General features: G+C 40.0%; 1 protein-coding gene across 2 annotated transcripts in view; it reads right to left on the bottom strand.

Annotated features, from left to right (window-relative positions):
• The window catches only part of ELOVL2 (ELOVL fatty acid elongase 2), a 62,353-nt gene that overhangs the window by 28,742 nt on the left and 16,934 nt on the right, over positions 1-16,677 (bottom strand). Inside the window, exon 1 of one of the 2 annotated variants that reach the window (XM_077886332.1) lies at positions 741-869. The exons of the other annotated variant lie outside the window; for it this stretch is intronic. Within the exon in view, the coding sequence (XP_077742458.1) occupies positions 741-854 (114 nt within the window). The 5' untranslated portion in view covers positions 855-869. Of the gene's footprint in view, positions 1-740; positions 870-16,677 lie in introns of those variants that run through there. 2 annotated transcript variants of the gene reach the window in all.

Here is a 16,677-nt window from a genome sequence, read left to right as displayed (position 1 = left end):
TTTTGTCGATACTATTTTATAGAACAATTTAAAGACGCTTATTCAATCAGAATATAGTCACTTCCACCACCGACTCCTTCCTCCTTTCTTTTAAAAATGAGCAAAGGTCATTAAGGTCACGAGACAGACTGTTGAGTTTGTAAGAAGACAAGACGCAGTATCTGAATCCTTGCCTTAAAAAAAAAAAAAAAAGTGCATTTCAGAGAAAAGGAAACCTGAAGCATCTGATGATGGCAGGTGAGGAAATGGGGGGATCCAAGCAGCTCAGGAACGTATCCTCCTCAGACTAACGAGACCAGACGCAGCCCGGAAACCCTCCCGGGCCCCTCGGGGTCAAGGCGAACAGGGAGACGGGGAGACGGGGCCTCCCAGAGACGAGGGGCACAAAGCCCAGTGCTGTCACACAGCGAGGCTCGGTGGCGGTCTCACGTTGACGCTTCTCTGGGCCGACCCTGAGGGACGGTTCCCAGCCCGCGTCTCCCACGTCTGAAGAATCGGAATGTGTTTACATTTGTGAGGGAGACTAGGAAGTGGAGAGAGTGACTAAAAGCGGACACAGAAATCCTCCGGCTTTCACGCAGCTGAGCCCACAGAATGGGCCACTGTGCGGATTTGACACCCACAGGCCCCCGCGCGCCTCATCGGCCTCCCAGCGCGGGCCGGCAGGGAGCAGCCAAGCTAGGCCGCACCCGAACCCGCTGGCGGAGTCTCACTCCTGTAGGGGAACTCTGGATTGTTACCGTTTGTCTTGGGGTCTTCAGGGGACTGAGGCCCTCTGAGTCAGGCTGTGAGGCATCTGGGGGAACATACTTGCCACATCTGAGGAGAAATATAAATGAGCCATGACGGTGCATAATGGTAACAGCGCCTGGTCATCAGACACTCACGTCCAGGCCGGGATTTCGACAATAACCCTGGCCAGCTGTCTGTCTGTCTTTCCCAATTTACAGATGTGGAGATTGAGGCCGGGAGTTCAAGGCTGATGATGCTATGGGAAATGGGAAAGGCATTCAGTATCAACCCGTGTCTCCCACACCTTGGGGGGACGGAGAAGGGGAGGGCTCAGAGCTGGGGTGCAGCTCAGGTTAGGTTTCCAGTGCGCAGTACTTCTCAGGACAATAAGCTGACCAAAAAAAAGAAAAAGAGAGGGTGGATTTTATCTGCAGCCTGTGGAACCCTGAGGCTATAGGATAGTTTCCCCTGATTAAGGAGATGAAAAGTTTATTCAGAACAGAACCGATTACTGCAGTTTTGTTTGCTTTGTTCCACTTCCCTCACAGGGTTCTTCAGCTCAGTCACTCAGTATCTGGTCAAATGGAAACTCGTCTGCGCTTCCCAGATTCATCCTCAGGGGCCTAATTACAGAGGGAGGAGGAAAGCATCTGCTCTGTGGTGTCCTGATCTGCGATGTGGAACCTTCTCTATGTCCTTACCCGCTCTGTTTTTCCTGGATAGCACTTATCATACAAAGTTTCACTGGCTAGGGGGTTTCCTGTCTGGCTCCTCCAAGAGGCCTCCGAGAGGCCACTGGATCCCCTGGCACATAACGGGAGCTTAACACTTACTGAATGAATTAATGAAACTCTTGTTGTTGTAAACCTCTATGGTATTCCCTTGATCTTAACATTTCATATTACTTTGCTCGCCTACCTGTATTTTCATATGTGCGATCTAGTACATTGTGAAAGATTCTTTTTTTTTTTTTTAAGATGTTTTAAAATTTTATTTATTCATGAGAGAGAGAGAGAGAGAGAGAGAGAGAGAGAGGCAGAAACACAGGCAGAGGGAGAAGCAGGCTCCTTGTGGGGCGCCTGATGTGGGACTCAATCCTGGGTCTCCAGGATCTGGCCCTGGGCTGAGGGCAGTGCTAAACCGCTGAGCCACCCGGGCTGCCCATGAAAGATCCTTTAACACTCTTAACGCCTCTACAGCTAATGCAGAGAAGAGGCCACGTCAAAAAGAGTTGGAAAGGTGGGAATGCAGTCAGGAGCAAAACTGACCCATGAGACTAGACTGTCCCTGGGAGGAAGGGATACCATAGGTATAGGGAAGGGAGAGGAGACCCCAGACCAGACACCCCAGACACAGGGGACCCACACTGGGGACAAATCCCTATATTTGGCTTTGAAAATCAGAGAGACTTAACTTCGTGAGTTCTTATAATCAGTAGGGCCTCACACCTGGAACTTGAAAAGTCAGAATGCTGGCTCTGGGAGAGCCAGAGGGTGAGAGGAAACGGAGTTCTCAACCTTGAAAAGACAGCACAACAAACAGCCCACAGAGATACAGAGAAGCAGCAGCAGTTTGAAAAACCCCCAGGATATAAGGGAAATAGATGTACATACTCATTTCAGAGCACGTGCTGGACAGGCAGGGATCTTTAGGAGACTTCTCCAAGAACAAATGTGCTGGCAGGTGCCACTTTCCTCCCCAACCCCTCATTCTTCTGTGGACCTGCCCCCTTCAATATGTCCTGGGCCAGAACATATCATTCCAAAGTGACTCCTACGCTGCGGTGAGGGGAAGAGAACCACACACACCAGTCCTACTGCAGCCCCAGCCATTGGCTGGGGGCAGACATCTGGTTTGACTGCAGGCCCTGGTCACAGTCAAAAGCTTCACAGGAGACAACACAGGGAGAGCAGCCTGCAGTTTGGTGCTACTGCATCCTGGCCTATGCCTGGTCTGACTCAACTCAAGCCCAAAGTGGCCCCACACTGACCCACTAACACCACAGGGACTGAACCCTGCCCAGGAGGGCAAAGAGAACCATTGTAAATAGACTAAAGGCAGATGAGGGTGCATGCAATACACATAGGAGACATCCGTAAAATGCCAGGTTCTGATAAATGGGACACTGCAATGCAAGGCACTACAGGATGTCTTCTTCATAAGGCCAGTACTTTCCAGAGAAGGAGACATAGCTGACTTTCCTAACGCACAGAAACAGACATAGGGGATTAGGTAAAATAAGGAGACAGAGGAATACGTCCCATATGAAAGAACAGAACAAAAATTGCAGAAAAGGAATGCCTGGGTGGCTCAGTGGCTGAGAGTCTGCCTTTGGCTCAGGGTGTGATCCCGGTCCAAGGATCAAGTCCTGCATTGGGCTCCCTGCAAGGAGTGCGCTTCTCCCTCTCTCTCATGAATAAATAAATATTTTTTTAAAAATCGCAGAAGAGCTATACAAAACAGATATTAAGTAACATACCTAATAAAGCATTTAAACTATTGGTCATAAAGATACTCTCTGGGCTTGAGAAGAATGGAGGATTTCAGTGAGACCCTCAACAAAGAGATAGAAAAAAAAAAAGCATTAAAATGAACCAGAGATGAAGAACTCAATAAATAAAATTAAAAATATACTAGATGAATAGTAGACTAGAGGGAGCAAAAGAATGGATCAGCAACTAGAAGAAGAGAGTAATAGAAAGCAATCGAGTGGAACAAGAGAAAAACAATAACAAATAAGAATACCTGAAGGGAACTCAGCAACACCATCAAGCTTAACAACATTGACATTATAGGGATCCCATTAGGAGGAAGGAGAGAAAAACGGGCAGAAGATCTATTTGAAGAAATTATAGATGAAAACTTCCCAAGTATGGGGAAGGAAACAAGCATCCAGGTCTAGGAGGCCCAGAGCACCACCCCTCACAAAATCAAGCCAAAGAGATCCACACCAAGACACATAAGTAATTAAAATGACAAAAAGTAGTGATAAAAAATTTTATTTATTGTCATTTTTTTAATGGGAAGTTAAAGTTTTGGCAAGGGTAAATGATACAGCTTTGTATTTGGGGCCAAAGAACACTTTAAAAGATCTATATTTTTTTATTTTAAGGTTTTTTAAATTTTTATTTTAATCACCCAGTGCTTATCACAAGTGCATGCTTTAAAACTCATCATCTATTTCCCCATCCCTCCCCACCTTCCTTCTGATAACCATCTGTTTGTTCTCTATAGTTAGTCCATTTATTGGTTTGTCTTTTTTTTCCCCTTTTGCTTGTTTCCTAAATTTCACGAGTGAAATCATATGGTCTTTGTCTTTCTCTTATTTTCCTTAGCATTATACACTCTAGTTCCATCCATGTTGTTACAAATGGCAAGAATTAATTCTTTTTATGGCTGAGTAATATTCCATTGTGTGTGTATATATACACCACACTTCTTTATCCATTCATCTATCAATGGGCACTTGGGATGTTTCCATAACATAGCTATCGTAATAATACTGCTAAACACTTAGGGGTGCGTGCATCCCTTTGAATTACTGTTTTTGTATTTTTCAGGCAGATACCAAGTAGTGCAATTGCTGGATCATAGAGTTTTGATCCATAGTTTTTGTTTTTTTTGTTTTTTGTTCTTTTAGAGAGAATGCATGCATTGGGGGGTGGGGGTGGGGAGGCAGGCAGAGAAAGAGGGAGAGAGAATCTTAAGCAGGCTCCATGCTCAGTGCAAATCAAAACCACAATGAGGTATCCCCCTCACGCCTGTCAGAATGGCTAAAACCAAAAGCACAAGAATCAAGTGCTGGTGAGGATGTGGAGAAAAAGGAACCCTTGTGCATGGTTGGTGAGATTGCAAACTGGTGCAGCCACTGTAGAGAACAGTATGGAGGTTCCTCAGAAAAATTAAAAACAGAATTATCATATGACCCAGTAATTCTGCTACTAGGTATTTGCCCAAAGAAAACAAAACACTAACTTAAAAAGCTACATGCACCCCTCTGTTTATTGTAGCATTATTGATAATATCCAAATTATGGAAGCAGCTGAAATGTCCATTGATAGACAAATGGATAAATGAGATGTAATAAATATATATACAAAGAAATGTTATTCAGCCATAAAAATGAATGAAATCTTGCAACCTGTAAGAACATGGATGGATCTAGAGGGTATAATACTAAGTGAAATAAAACAGAGAAAGACAAATACCACATTTCACTTACATGTGGAATTTAAGAAAGTTAATAATCAAAGAAAAAAATTGACAACTATAGAGAACAAACAGTGATTACTAGAGGGGAGAGGGGGTGAGGGCTGGGTGGAACAGGTGATGGGAGTTAGAGTACACTTATGAGCACTGGGTGATGTATGGAATTGTTAAATCATTATATTGTACACTTGAAAGTAATACAACATTTTATGTTATTATGTTAACTATATCAAAGTTTGAAAAAGGTTTTCCAAATTTCTAAATATATATATATATATGTGTATATATATATATATGTGTGTATATATATATGTATATATATATATATAAAATTTTCTTTTTAAACTTAGTGTGTCTTAAAGTTTTGGCACCTTTAATAAAATTACTAATAAAACAAAGTTGCACAAATCAGAGTGTTATGGATAGAATGTTTATCTCCCCCCAAATTCATTGCCCAGTGTGATCGTATTTGGAGGACGGTTTGGGGAAGTAGATTTAGATGAGATCTTGAGGGTGGAACCCTTATGAGGGCTTTGCGCCCTTCTCTGCAGGATCCCTAGAGAGTTTGCTTTCCCTCTCAGCCATGCCGGGCACAACAAAAAGGCAGTCTCTAAGTCAGGAAGGGCGCCTCTGCCAGAACATGACCACGTTACCACCTGAGCTGGACTTTAGGCTCCAGAAATGTGAAAAAATGAACTTCTACTGTTTAGCCGCTAGTCTCTGCTCTTTTATTATGACTGTTTGAATTGGCTAAGACACTGAGTAAAAAGAAAAAAAAGACAGCCTTAAAGAACGCCCTCCAGAATGACTGTGTACGAAAAGAAATCATGGTTTGAACTCACCTAATGTAAAATACAATACAAACTCCACGTTATCAGATTTGGTTTAAATAAAAAATTTAACAAACCTCAATCTATCTGCCTATGTGTGTATATGTACAAGTATATACATATACAGGAAAAATTTTGGAAGGGCACATGTTAAATTATTAATAGCAATTACCTGTGGGGAGGAGAATGACATGGGGCAGGGAGTGGGTGAAGGGAAAGAGAGACTAATAACTCTTTACTCTGTATATATCTAATGTCTTAGTTTTTAATAAGAAATCACTAGTGATATACTAATTGTATAACTGAAATATTACAACTAAAAACAGAAATACCGTTAATGGAATAACTATCAAAGAAAGTTGTACAATTTCCTTCTTAAGTCACAACAAAAATACCTAACAATCACAGTTTTGAATAGGTTGGTCTCTTTCTATTCATATGAAATAAAAGATGAATCTCATATGAAATAAAAGATGAATAAAATATTCATATGAGATGAAATAGATGGTATCATGATATAAACCAAAAAATATAACCCTGTGTGCAATTCTTGACCAAGTACATGACAGATAACTTAAATTTTCAAATATGTATTTTATTATTTTGTATTGATACAAAAAGATTAGTGGTTAATCAGGACAAAGCTATTTTTCTTTTTCAGAAGATAAAATTGGCAAACCTTTACCTAGACTAACTCAGAAAAGACAGAACTCAAAATCGTAACTGAAAGAGGAGACATCAGAACTGACGTCACAGACACACAAATAATCATGAAAGACTACTAAGAACTGTACAACAAACTGGATAACCTACACGAAATGGATGATTTCCTAAAGACAACCTACTAAGATTAAGCCATGAAGAAATGGATATACGAACAAACTAACAGGAGTAAGGAGAATGAATCAGTAATCAAAACCCCTCAAACACAGAAAAGCCTAGAACCAGATGATATCACTGATGAATTCTACCAAATGCTTAAAGAAAAATTAGTGCAAATTCTCTCAGATTTTTACAAAAAATGAAGGCTGGGCCCTCCCAAACTCAATTTACAAGGCCAGAATTATCCTGATACCATAGCCAGATAAGAAACTATAAGAAAAGAATACAGACTAATATCCTTGAGGAATATAGATGCAAATTTCTCAAAACAAAATATTAGCAAACTGGACTCAACAGCACCTTAAAAGAATCATATATGATATATGACCAAGTAGGATTTATTCCCAGGTTGCAAGGATGGTTCAATACATACAAATCAGTAAATGTGACATATCACATCAACAGAACAAAAAATAAAAATTCTATCTCAATAGATGCAGAGAAAGCCTTTGGCAAAATACAACATACTTTTATGTTAAAAATGCTCAACTGGTAAGAAGAAACATATCTCAACACAATAAAGGCCATTTATGACAAGCCTACAGCCAACATTATATTCAATGGTGAAAGGTTTGAAAGCTTTTCCTCTAAAATCAGAAATAAGACAAGGGTGCCCACTCTCACCATTCTTTTTTTTTTTCTTTTTTAATTTATGATAGACATAAATAGAGAGAGAGAGAGGCAGAGACACAGGAGGAGGGAGAAGCAGGCTCCGCGCTGGGAGCCCGACGTGGGACTTGATCCCAGGACTCCAGGATCACACCCTGGGCCAAAGGCAGGCGCTAAACCGCTGAGCCACCCAGGGATCCCCCCCACTCTCACCATTCTTATTGCACATAGTACTAGGATCCTAGCCAAAGCAATCAGGCAAGAAAAATAAACAACATCCAAAGAGGAAAGGAAGAAGTCTTTGTCTGCAGAGGATAGGATTTTATATATAGAAAATCCTAAAGACCCCATCAAAAACCTACTGTAAGAGCTAATTAACAAATTCAGTAAAGCTGCAAGAGACAGAAATCAACAGAGTTGCATTTCTACACACTAACAACAAAACATATGAAAAAATAAAATAATCCCATTTACAATGGCATTAAAAATAATACTTAGGAAAAAATTAACCAACAAAGTGAAGTATCTGTACACTGAGAACTCTTAAAATGTTGATGAAAGAAACTGAAGAAGATGCAAATACAATGCCCCACATTCATGGATCAGAAGAATTAATATTGTAAAAATGTTCATACCCTCCAAAGTCATCTACAAATTCAGTGCAGTCTCTATCAAAATTCCTATGGTATTTTTCACAGAAATAGGAAGGAAATCCTAAAATTTGTATGGAACCACAAAGATCCCAAATTGCCAAATCAATTCTGAGAAAGAAGACCAAAGCTGGATGCATCAAACATCTTGAATTATATTTTGAACTATACCACACAGCCATAGTAATCAGAACAGTATGATACCAGCATAAAAACAAACACATGGTCCAATGGAACAGAAGCAAAAGCCTAAAAATAAACCCTCTCATATATAGTCAATGAACATCTGACAAGGAAAAAAGAATACTCAATAAATAAAGCATGGTCTCTTCAATAAGTAGTGGATAAAAACTGGGTAACTACATGAAAAGGAATGAAACTGGATCTCTCTCTTACAATACTCACAAAAAATTAGCTCAAGATGGGCTAAAGATTCAAACTTAAGACTTGAAACCATAAAACTCCTAAAAAAAAAATAAAAAAATAAAAAATAAAAAATAAAAAATAAAAAAAAACCCACAAGCAAAAAGCTCCTTGACACTGCTCTTGGCAACACTTTTTTTTTTTTTTTTTTTGGATGACACCAAAAGCACAAGCAACAAAAGCAAAAATAAGTGGTACTATATCAAACTGGAAAACTTCTGCAAAACAGAAGAAACAGTAACAAAATCTGCAAATCATAGATCTGGTAAAGCGTTAATACCCCAAAAATACATAAAGAAATCACACGACTCAGCACAAAAACCACCTGATTCAAAGAATAGAGAGAGGGGGATCCCTGCATGGCTCAGTGGTTTAGTGCCTGCCTTCAGCCCAGAGCATGATCCTGTAGTCCCGGGATCAAGTCCCACGTCCGGCTCCTTGCATGGAGCCTGCTTCTCCCTCTGCCTGTGTCTCTGCCTCTCTCCCTCTCTCTCATAAATAAATAAGTAAAATCTTAAAAAAAAAAAAAAAAAGAATGGAGAGAGGAACTGAATAGACTCATGCTGTTGGTAGAAATGCAAATTGATGCAGCCACTATGAAAAGGGTCCCTCAAAAAATTAAAACTACCATGATCCAGCAAGCTCACTTGTGGACATACAAGTTTCATTCCAAAGGGAATGAAAACAAGATACCAAAGCTATCTGTGCCCCTATTTTCACTGCAGCTATTAGTATGCATACATTCATAATAGCTAAGGTATGGAAAACAATCTAAGCATCTGTCAACAGATGAACGGATAAAGGGGATGTGGTATATAGGCTCAATGGATTATTAAGCTATGAAAAAGAAAGAAACCCTGTCCTTATAACAACTCAGATGAACCTTGGGGGCCCTGGACTCTGGGGCCCTCAAACTAACTAACAAGTTCTGGGCTTCTAACCCACAGCACTGTGAATACAGTTTATAATAATGTACCAAATACTTGGGAGTTAAGAGTAGATCTTAAATGTTTTCATCATAGAAAAGATTATGAGACAGGATAAAGGCGTCAGCTAATGCTGTGGTGGTAATCATTTCGCAATACAGAAGAGCATAAAATCATCACATTGTACACCTTAAACTTACATAAAGTCATATGTCAATAATATCTCAAAGCTGGAAAAAAAACAGTCATCAGCCCGCCCAATTCTTCACAGTAACTGGCAGTGTTTGGCTTCAAGATACACTTGAATCTTATATTAAATATGCCAAGTTACCAAAATTCAACTATCTTCAAAAGATCAGGAGCCGCCTACGCTAATATTCCTCTGCAGGGCCTTAGGGATGCTTGGAGAAGGCTGCAAGAGGACCTTCCAGCTCTTTAGTTACTCCACTCTGCTTTGGCCACAAACACACACGAGAGGAAAGGGTGTCTGGCTGAAGAATGACCTACTCCCACACTAAGAGGATTTTGCTTCGATCAAAACAAATAAGCCCACAAGGGACTTCCCTCAGTGGGTTTGCAGGAGGCCGTCCTCAGAGTACTGGCCAGATTACAATTTTGTTAACAGTAAAATAGGATACTTCCTCTCTAGTAGGCTAAAAATCATACAAAAATCAAAGCCTCAGAGCAAGCCTAGTCTAATGACAACCTCATTGTTTTACTGTTATGATCAATATTTTGGTAGAGTGCAAATAACCCAGTAGAGAGCTCAGTGGAAGGAAAGCCACCTTATTAGTGGACCACACTGAGGCAGAGGAGACGCCTACACTATGCATTTTAACCTCGATTTCTTGGCATCCAACTGAATGTTGCAGGAGGATTAACATTCCTTTGGCATAAAATCGAAGAATTTTTAAAAACAGCAAATAATTGTGCTTTGGCTGAATGGGCCAAAATCCAACAAGCTCTACTCACTTTGCTAAGCCTCCTCCTTCCCAAAGCCCACATGCAGCCTTGGCTCTAGGCATACCTAATTACCTGAAGTTCCCCCAAGGCGTCCTTCTCTGGACGTGGCACCACAGCTCCCCTTCCTTTTGCCTGGAGGACTCCTGACAGGCTTTTGGTTTTCCCCAACCACTCTCCTCCCAAACTGGTCAAGATCCTCTGTGCCTGGCACACACCAGGCACTCAATGAGCACCTGCGGAATTCATGTAGCAGTAAGTGGATGAGTTTGTCAAAAGCCTACCAGGAAAAGGGCTAGAAGACTTCAAGGGTCCACTTCTGACCTTTTTCCTTTCACAACACTCCTCTTTGGATGGGTTTAGAGAGTTCTCAGGATTATGTGTACATGAAACCTACATGGCAAGTAAAGAGTGCTGGAAGTAGGAAGAGAGAATAGAGACACTGACAGATCTGATCAAGTGTCACCATATTTTCAAGCAGAGGGATATTGAGGCAGCAGTAATTCCAGAATGGTAAAGAGACCCACGATGCAGTGCAGGCCAAATAGCAGAACTCTAAAATATTTTTGTTCTAGATTTTTAAGAGATAAATATGTTTCAAAATTAACAAATTTCAGTAACATATTTTTAAAAAGTTTTCCAAAAGATAAATAAAAATAAAAAAAAAATTTTTTCCAGGATGCTATCAGGCGTCGATGCATTCAGTCACCTGCTATCTCCATTGTTGGTGGTGCTGCTGGCTCACCTCTTGGCTCCAGAATTCTCTGCAAGCCAATGGGGCAGCCCACTTTGCACAAGAGCCTGAACGACATCTTGGGAGAAAACTCATTCTATGGAGTTGTCAGTGGTGGAGGGGTCAGATACTGACAAGGCGTCTTGGTAACAACTTTGGACATGCAGTGATGTTAAGAGCAGTTACTTGGGCTTCTTTATGGTTCAGCTGGGTCCCCAGGGACAAAGAATGTGGTCATGAAAAGAGAGGATGTAGTTAAACCTACATAAGACCTTGGAGTTGCAAGAGAAGAGTCCTTTGCAATCTCTCCCACAAAGAAGAGACTGCCATTCTTGACTTTTCCACAGAATACTGCATATGGAATCTGGTACCTGCAAGGCTCCTTTGCATCAGCAGTGGTACCCAGCAGAGTCCGAGATACCTGACATAAGCACCACTGATCTCTACCAGCCAGCAGTGCTGGCAATAGGCATTCTATAGATGCAGTGACAGATGTTTGGTGGATATGGTGGCACTGGCCTTACCCAACTAAAGAGGATCTGAGCAAGCGAAGTATCCCCAGAGATGTCCTGAAATAACTGACCAGAATTCTAGAGAACTCTTGAAAACAGTGGGTATTGGTGTATGTCAAAGATAGAGGATACTACAGGAAATTTGTGAAGAGCTGGGGAAAGAACTGGTGAGACACAAAAAGTATATATATGAAGAACTGTGAGCTTGTGCTCAGATGTGTATCTGCGGCATAGAACAGTCCCTGGTTAACAAAGATGTAAGTATATTTGATCTGTTAAGTCTCAAAAATAGACTTCAAACACCTTAAAAATACATTCATGATGCTTAAATGATTTGTGAATTAATTCACCGGTCCCATAGATATTTACCAAGTTTAAGGAAACTGAAATTTTACTAAACAAATAAATACTCTTAATAGTGATATAATAATATTAGTTTATTGCCAGTTACTTTGCAAATTATGGCCTTTTCTCCAAGAATATGGAAATAAAATCCAAAAACATAGTTCTTTCGTAACATTCTGGGCCCATTAAAAGATACTAAATAACTGTCAGTGTCAAGTGAATAAAATGAAATCTGCTCTACAGGAAAACAGTGTCAATTCCACAATAGAAAATAAACTCATTCAGTGATTACTGAATACATAAGGAACCAAAAAAAAAGCTAATAACAATACCATTAAGGTTGTAATTCAAGATCCTTGTAATGATTACTACAACTTCTTACGTCCACAGGAAGTACCGAGTGAATACAAAACTCCTTGGAGATTTAATCCAAAGCCAGATAGTTGTATTCAGGACACCTTGGAACTGTACCAGTTTCTGAATTTGGGGACATGGAGAAGAATAAAGCTCTTTCACAATTAACAACAGCAATGAAAGGAGATTCTGTTTGAATGTGCCCTGGTTATCAAGTAGTGACCAGAGGAGAAGCAGGTTGGCTATTCTGTATGTATAAGTGGTATCCTTATAAATGAAAACAAAGGAAAGCTTTTAATAATTTCATGGAAAAAAGGGAGTCAAATTTTATTTCTAATTTTTTAAGCAATAGTCATATCTATTTCTGTGTATTCTATTTATTTCCATATATTCTAAAAATATCTGTAGTTTCAGTAGCTTTATCGTAAAGTCAAAAGATAGTGTTCTTTTATTACTAATACTGAGCAAGAGACAATATGTGAGTCTTACAGACTGTTCTGTATCTTCCTTCTTATCTTCCTATGAACCCACCCAATTACGGGACTTACTGAGCAATCTAGATTCTTTCCCTGATGAATGAAATCCTTATCACACATTTTGCTGTTTAGCAGTATATTACCATAAAGTGACAGTTGATCCACACTTTCTAAGACCTACTCTTCCCTTAGCATTTTAATTCAGATAATGGAAAAATCAAATTGAGCATAGCTGGCAAGCTCTAAGAAGAAAATAAATCACTGAAAAGGCAAAATACAGCCTGAGTTACTTAAAACAAACGGGGGGGGGGGGGGGGGCTGCGTTGATGGCCACTTAACCTTTATTGATGGTTAGAAAGCTTCACAAACTATTTTTATACATGTGAATCTCATGTTATTTTAAACATCTTCTGGGATATCACCTTAATTCACCTTAAGTAGTTCATCAACATTCAATCATCAGCCCAACTTGGTGTCCCAAAACACAGAGCAAATGGATGAAGACAGATGATTCTATAGGGAGGTGTGTGGGGTAGATCGAGAGGTGACAAGTATTATCTATTTTACAGATAAGAGGCAGATGACAAGATGATCACAATTCTACACATGTGGCTCAGCCCATGGTCTGTGCCAAGGTATTGTGTCAAAATAAAGAAAATTATGGAAATGCAAGTCTCTGACTCCCAGTTTTCTATTAGCATTGCATCACACAATCCTCTCTGGGTCCTTCTTGAGTTATTGTTTGAACCCTGCTAAATGAGTACTTTTACAAAACATTATTATTCTTTTTCTTACTGGTAAATCGTTTTAATCCAATGGAGAGGAGAAAGTGTTTTGTAGTGTTTTCTCATTTTCCTTAAAGTGCAAAACAGAAGCTTTGAGCTCCCTTGCCACCCCTGTCCCCATCTTCCATCTCACCAGATGGCCCTCCCATTCTTGGCCCATATAAAAACTCTGAAGAAACTGCTGGAAATACAAAACACATTATGAAGTAAGTGATAATTAATGTATTTTAGCTTCATAAATGTCTGGAGTATTTAGAACTGACGCATAGTTTCAAAGTAAGCTGGGCAGGTGGGATTGTAATCAGGGAAACTGAAAAGCGGAGGCTTCTAAGTGAACAGGGTAATTTCTGCTCCAAAAGCTAGGTTACTGTGCTCAGTTCATTCTTCCAGAGTTTCTTAGTTCAACTGCAAGCAAGCAAGGTCTTCTTTCGAATGCTTATCTTCAGTGTAACTCTTCATAGGGCAGAAGAAACATTTTAAAGTGAACAGATGCCTATTCAAAATGATTATAGGTATATCATAAAGATTAGATTTAGAGAAGCACAACCATTTTAAGAGACTCTAACCAGTTTTTCTTTAAAAAGTGAGTGCATTGGGACGCCTGGGTGGCTCAGTGGTTGAGCGTCTGCTTTTGGCTCAGGGCATGATCCTGGAGTCCCCGGATCGAGTCCCACGTCAGGCTTCCTGCATGGAGCCTGCTTCTCCCTCTGCCTAGGTTTCTGCCTCTCTGTGTGTCTCTCATGAATAAATAAATAAAATCTTAAAAAAAAAAGTGAGTGCATCAATCTATCCCTTTGACTTCCATAAAAGAAACATAGACAAATTACACTGTTAACTTCACGATCTTAGATTTTTAAAATGTTTTCTTGGCAGATGTCTTCACTTAGTGTTAGCTTTTCAGCACTCAAAGATTTTCTTTTTAAATATAGCTTTTTAGAACTGTATCATTATCAAAATGTTAACCAGTACGGCTACAGTGTTTTCCCTCCAACCTCTAGAAGGAAAGGATAAAGTCAGTAAACATGCATGGACAGTGACTCTGGGTAGGGGAAGGGGTGGGTGACAAACAGTCCCAAGTTTTCTCCAAGACGACACCGGATCAGACATCTTCAAGAAGATACAGTGGAAGCAGAATTGAACAGTTATGAGACCCTGGCTTCCACTTCCACTTCCCTAGTGACCTCCCCTGATGACCACTTCCAGTGGCTTCTCAAATAAGAGTCAAAATTAGTCACTGGAGAAGTAAAGACTTATGGGAAGTTTTCCAGCTTGACTGTGTAAAAATAAATATGTTGCATTCAGACATATTAGAAAAGCTAAAGATGTCAGGCTCTGAAGTTTTTGTCATTTAAAGGAGAAAGTCTAGCCAACTCATTTGCATAGTTTTAAAATAGACCCAAGACTGAAAATGAAGGTGACTCCTGTTGCTGGTCACAAGCTGGGCTCAAAGGTCAGACAATGCTGTGCTGCCAACATAGTTGGGGAGCATGTGGTAGGAAATCCTTTGTGATCCTTCTTGGCTGTAACAGGAGGAACGGGCCAACTCATATATTAATCCCTGACTTGGGAATGAAGTGTTATATTGCAGATCTCTGGGACAGCCACCAAGAACTGGATTCTTAAATAGAGAGCCTCCTTTGTTTCTCTAGACAGACTAGGGATTGTGGGGAAATGGAGGCTGTTTATCAGTATTTTCTTCATGTCCATTGTCTCATTAATATCAGACTCTTAGGTCCCAGAGACTTAGGAAGGTGGCAGCTGGTAACAGAGGGGAAAAAAAACCCTTACAGTGTTTCCTTCCAGAAAACCTTACAATGCTGATTTGCCACTTTCTCTAGCTCTTCCCTCTGAAGGACTGGAGTGAGTAGTCTGATTTTCACCTAACTGTTAATTCTAACTCCTTTAGTCTCTAGAATTCTCTACCATAGGAGTCACTTGAATGTATTCACAGAGAAAGCCATTTAACTCCATGGCAGCAATGGTTACTCTAGCTTAAATCTTTTAGAATGAAACATGTTCATGCCAAACCCGTAACAATAGCTTGTGTGCACTTAGCAGAATGTCAGAATGCAGGATAAACTCAAAGTTATGTACGTTAATTAAAAATCCTATTTAACAAAAATGAGCTTTTCCAATTCCATAGGATCTCTCAAAGGGAATGCCCTACATTTGGCCACTTAGTAAACCTAACTGCTTCACTATCAAATCAGTAATTGTCACAATGAGGCAGAAAGCACTGGAATATGAATTAAGAAACCCAGGTTCTTGTCTGTCTTGACTCTGGCAACAATAAGTTTTGTCATCTTGAACCTCATTTACATAATACAAGAAAAAAAAAACACCCTCCCTTATGATTGAGTTAGCGACTGCTGAGTGCCATTTACCTAGAAACAAAGACTTTATGACAAGTATTCATGGAACATGGATATGCCTCAAAGCATCCTACTACATTTTAAAATTAGTAAATTAAGTATACCTTTGTGCTATTATCCACGTGTAATTCCACACTCTTAACTCCTACAAAAGAGCCTTTAGTTCTATATATATGCAACATACAAAAATTGAAGAAATATCAGGATTTATTGCCAATTTCTAAATTTGAAATTTTTGATGTGATTACTTCTCCATTTCTTAAACTTACACTTGTTTTGTGAAAAATAACTTCTAAAATATTACAGTAATGTTAGTTCCTTTCCCATCACAAAGCAGCACTATAAAGCCATACGAATGAGCCCTGCATAGTCCAGACTTCTTCTGATGGATAGAAACATAGGAAAGATACAGAATGATGTTTTGAACCTCAGTTGAATCAATGAGCAGCTTACTGGCGCTCATAAATTCGGAGAATCATGGACATCTAACTCAACTTTCCACCCAAAGATGGAAATAACCACTTTCTATGATAATTCTGATAGAAATTCACCCATCTTCCTGGAAAAACCTCCTGAGAAAGTTTTCTCACTACTTCGCAAGGTAGCACATTCTGTTTTTAAAATGTTTTTTGTTTGCAGAAAACCCTTATTTTGAGCCAAAAATCTTTCTCTGTTCAACGGTTCCCCCCATCAACCTGAAACTCCACACAGCTGGTGCTTTTTTTTTTCTTCTTTCACTTGAGAGCCCCTCATACATTGACAACAGGCATCTCACAGCAATGCCTTTCCTGGCTAGCCAGGCTCAGTGAAGCCAGCTTCTCCCAGCCTCCTTTCCTGCCCTCCTCCTCTTCCCTACTGTATCATCTGATCTTTCCTTCC

Source organism: Canis aureus, chromosome 37 (assembly GCF_053574225.1).
Source record: "Canis aureus isolate CA01 chromosome 37, VMU_Caureus_v.1.0, whole genome shotgun sequence".
NCBI lineage: Eukaryota > Metazoa > Chordata > Mammalia > Carnivora > Canidae > Canis > Canis aureus.
This window is presented reverse-complemented; position numbering and strand designations above follow the sequence as displayed.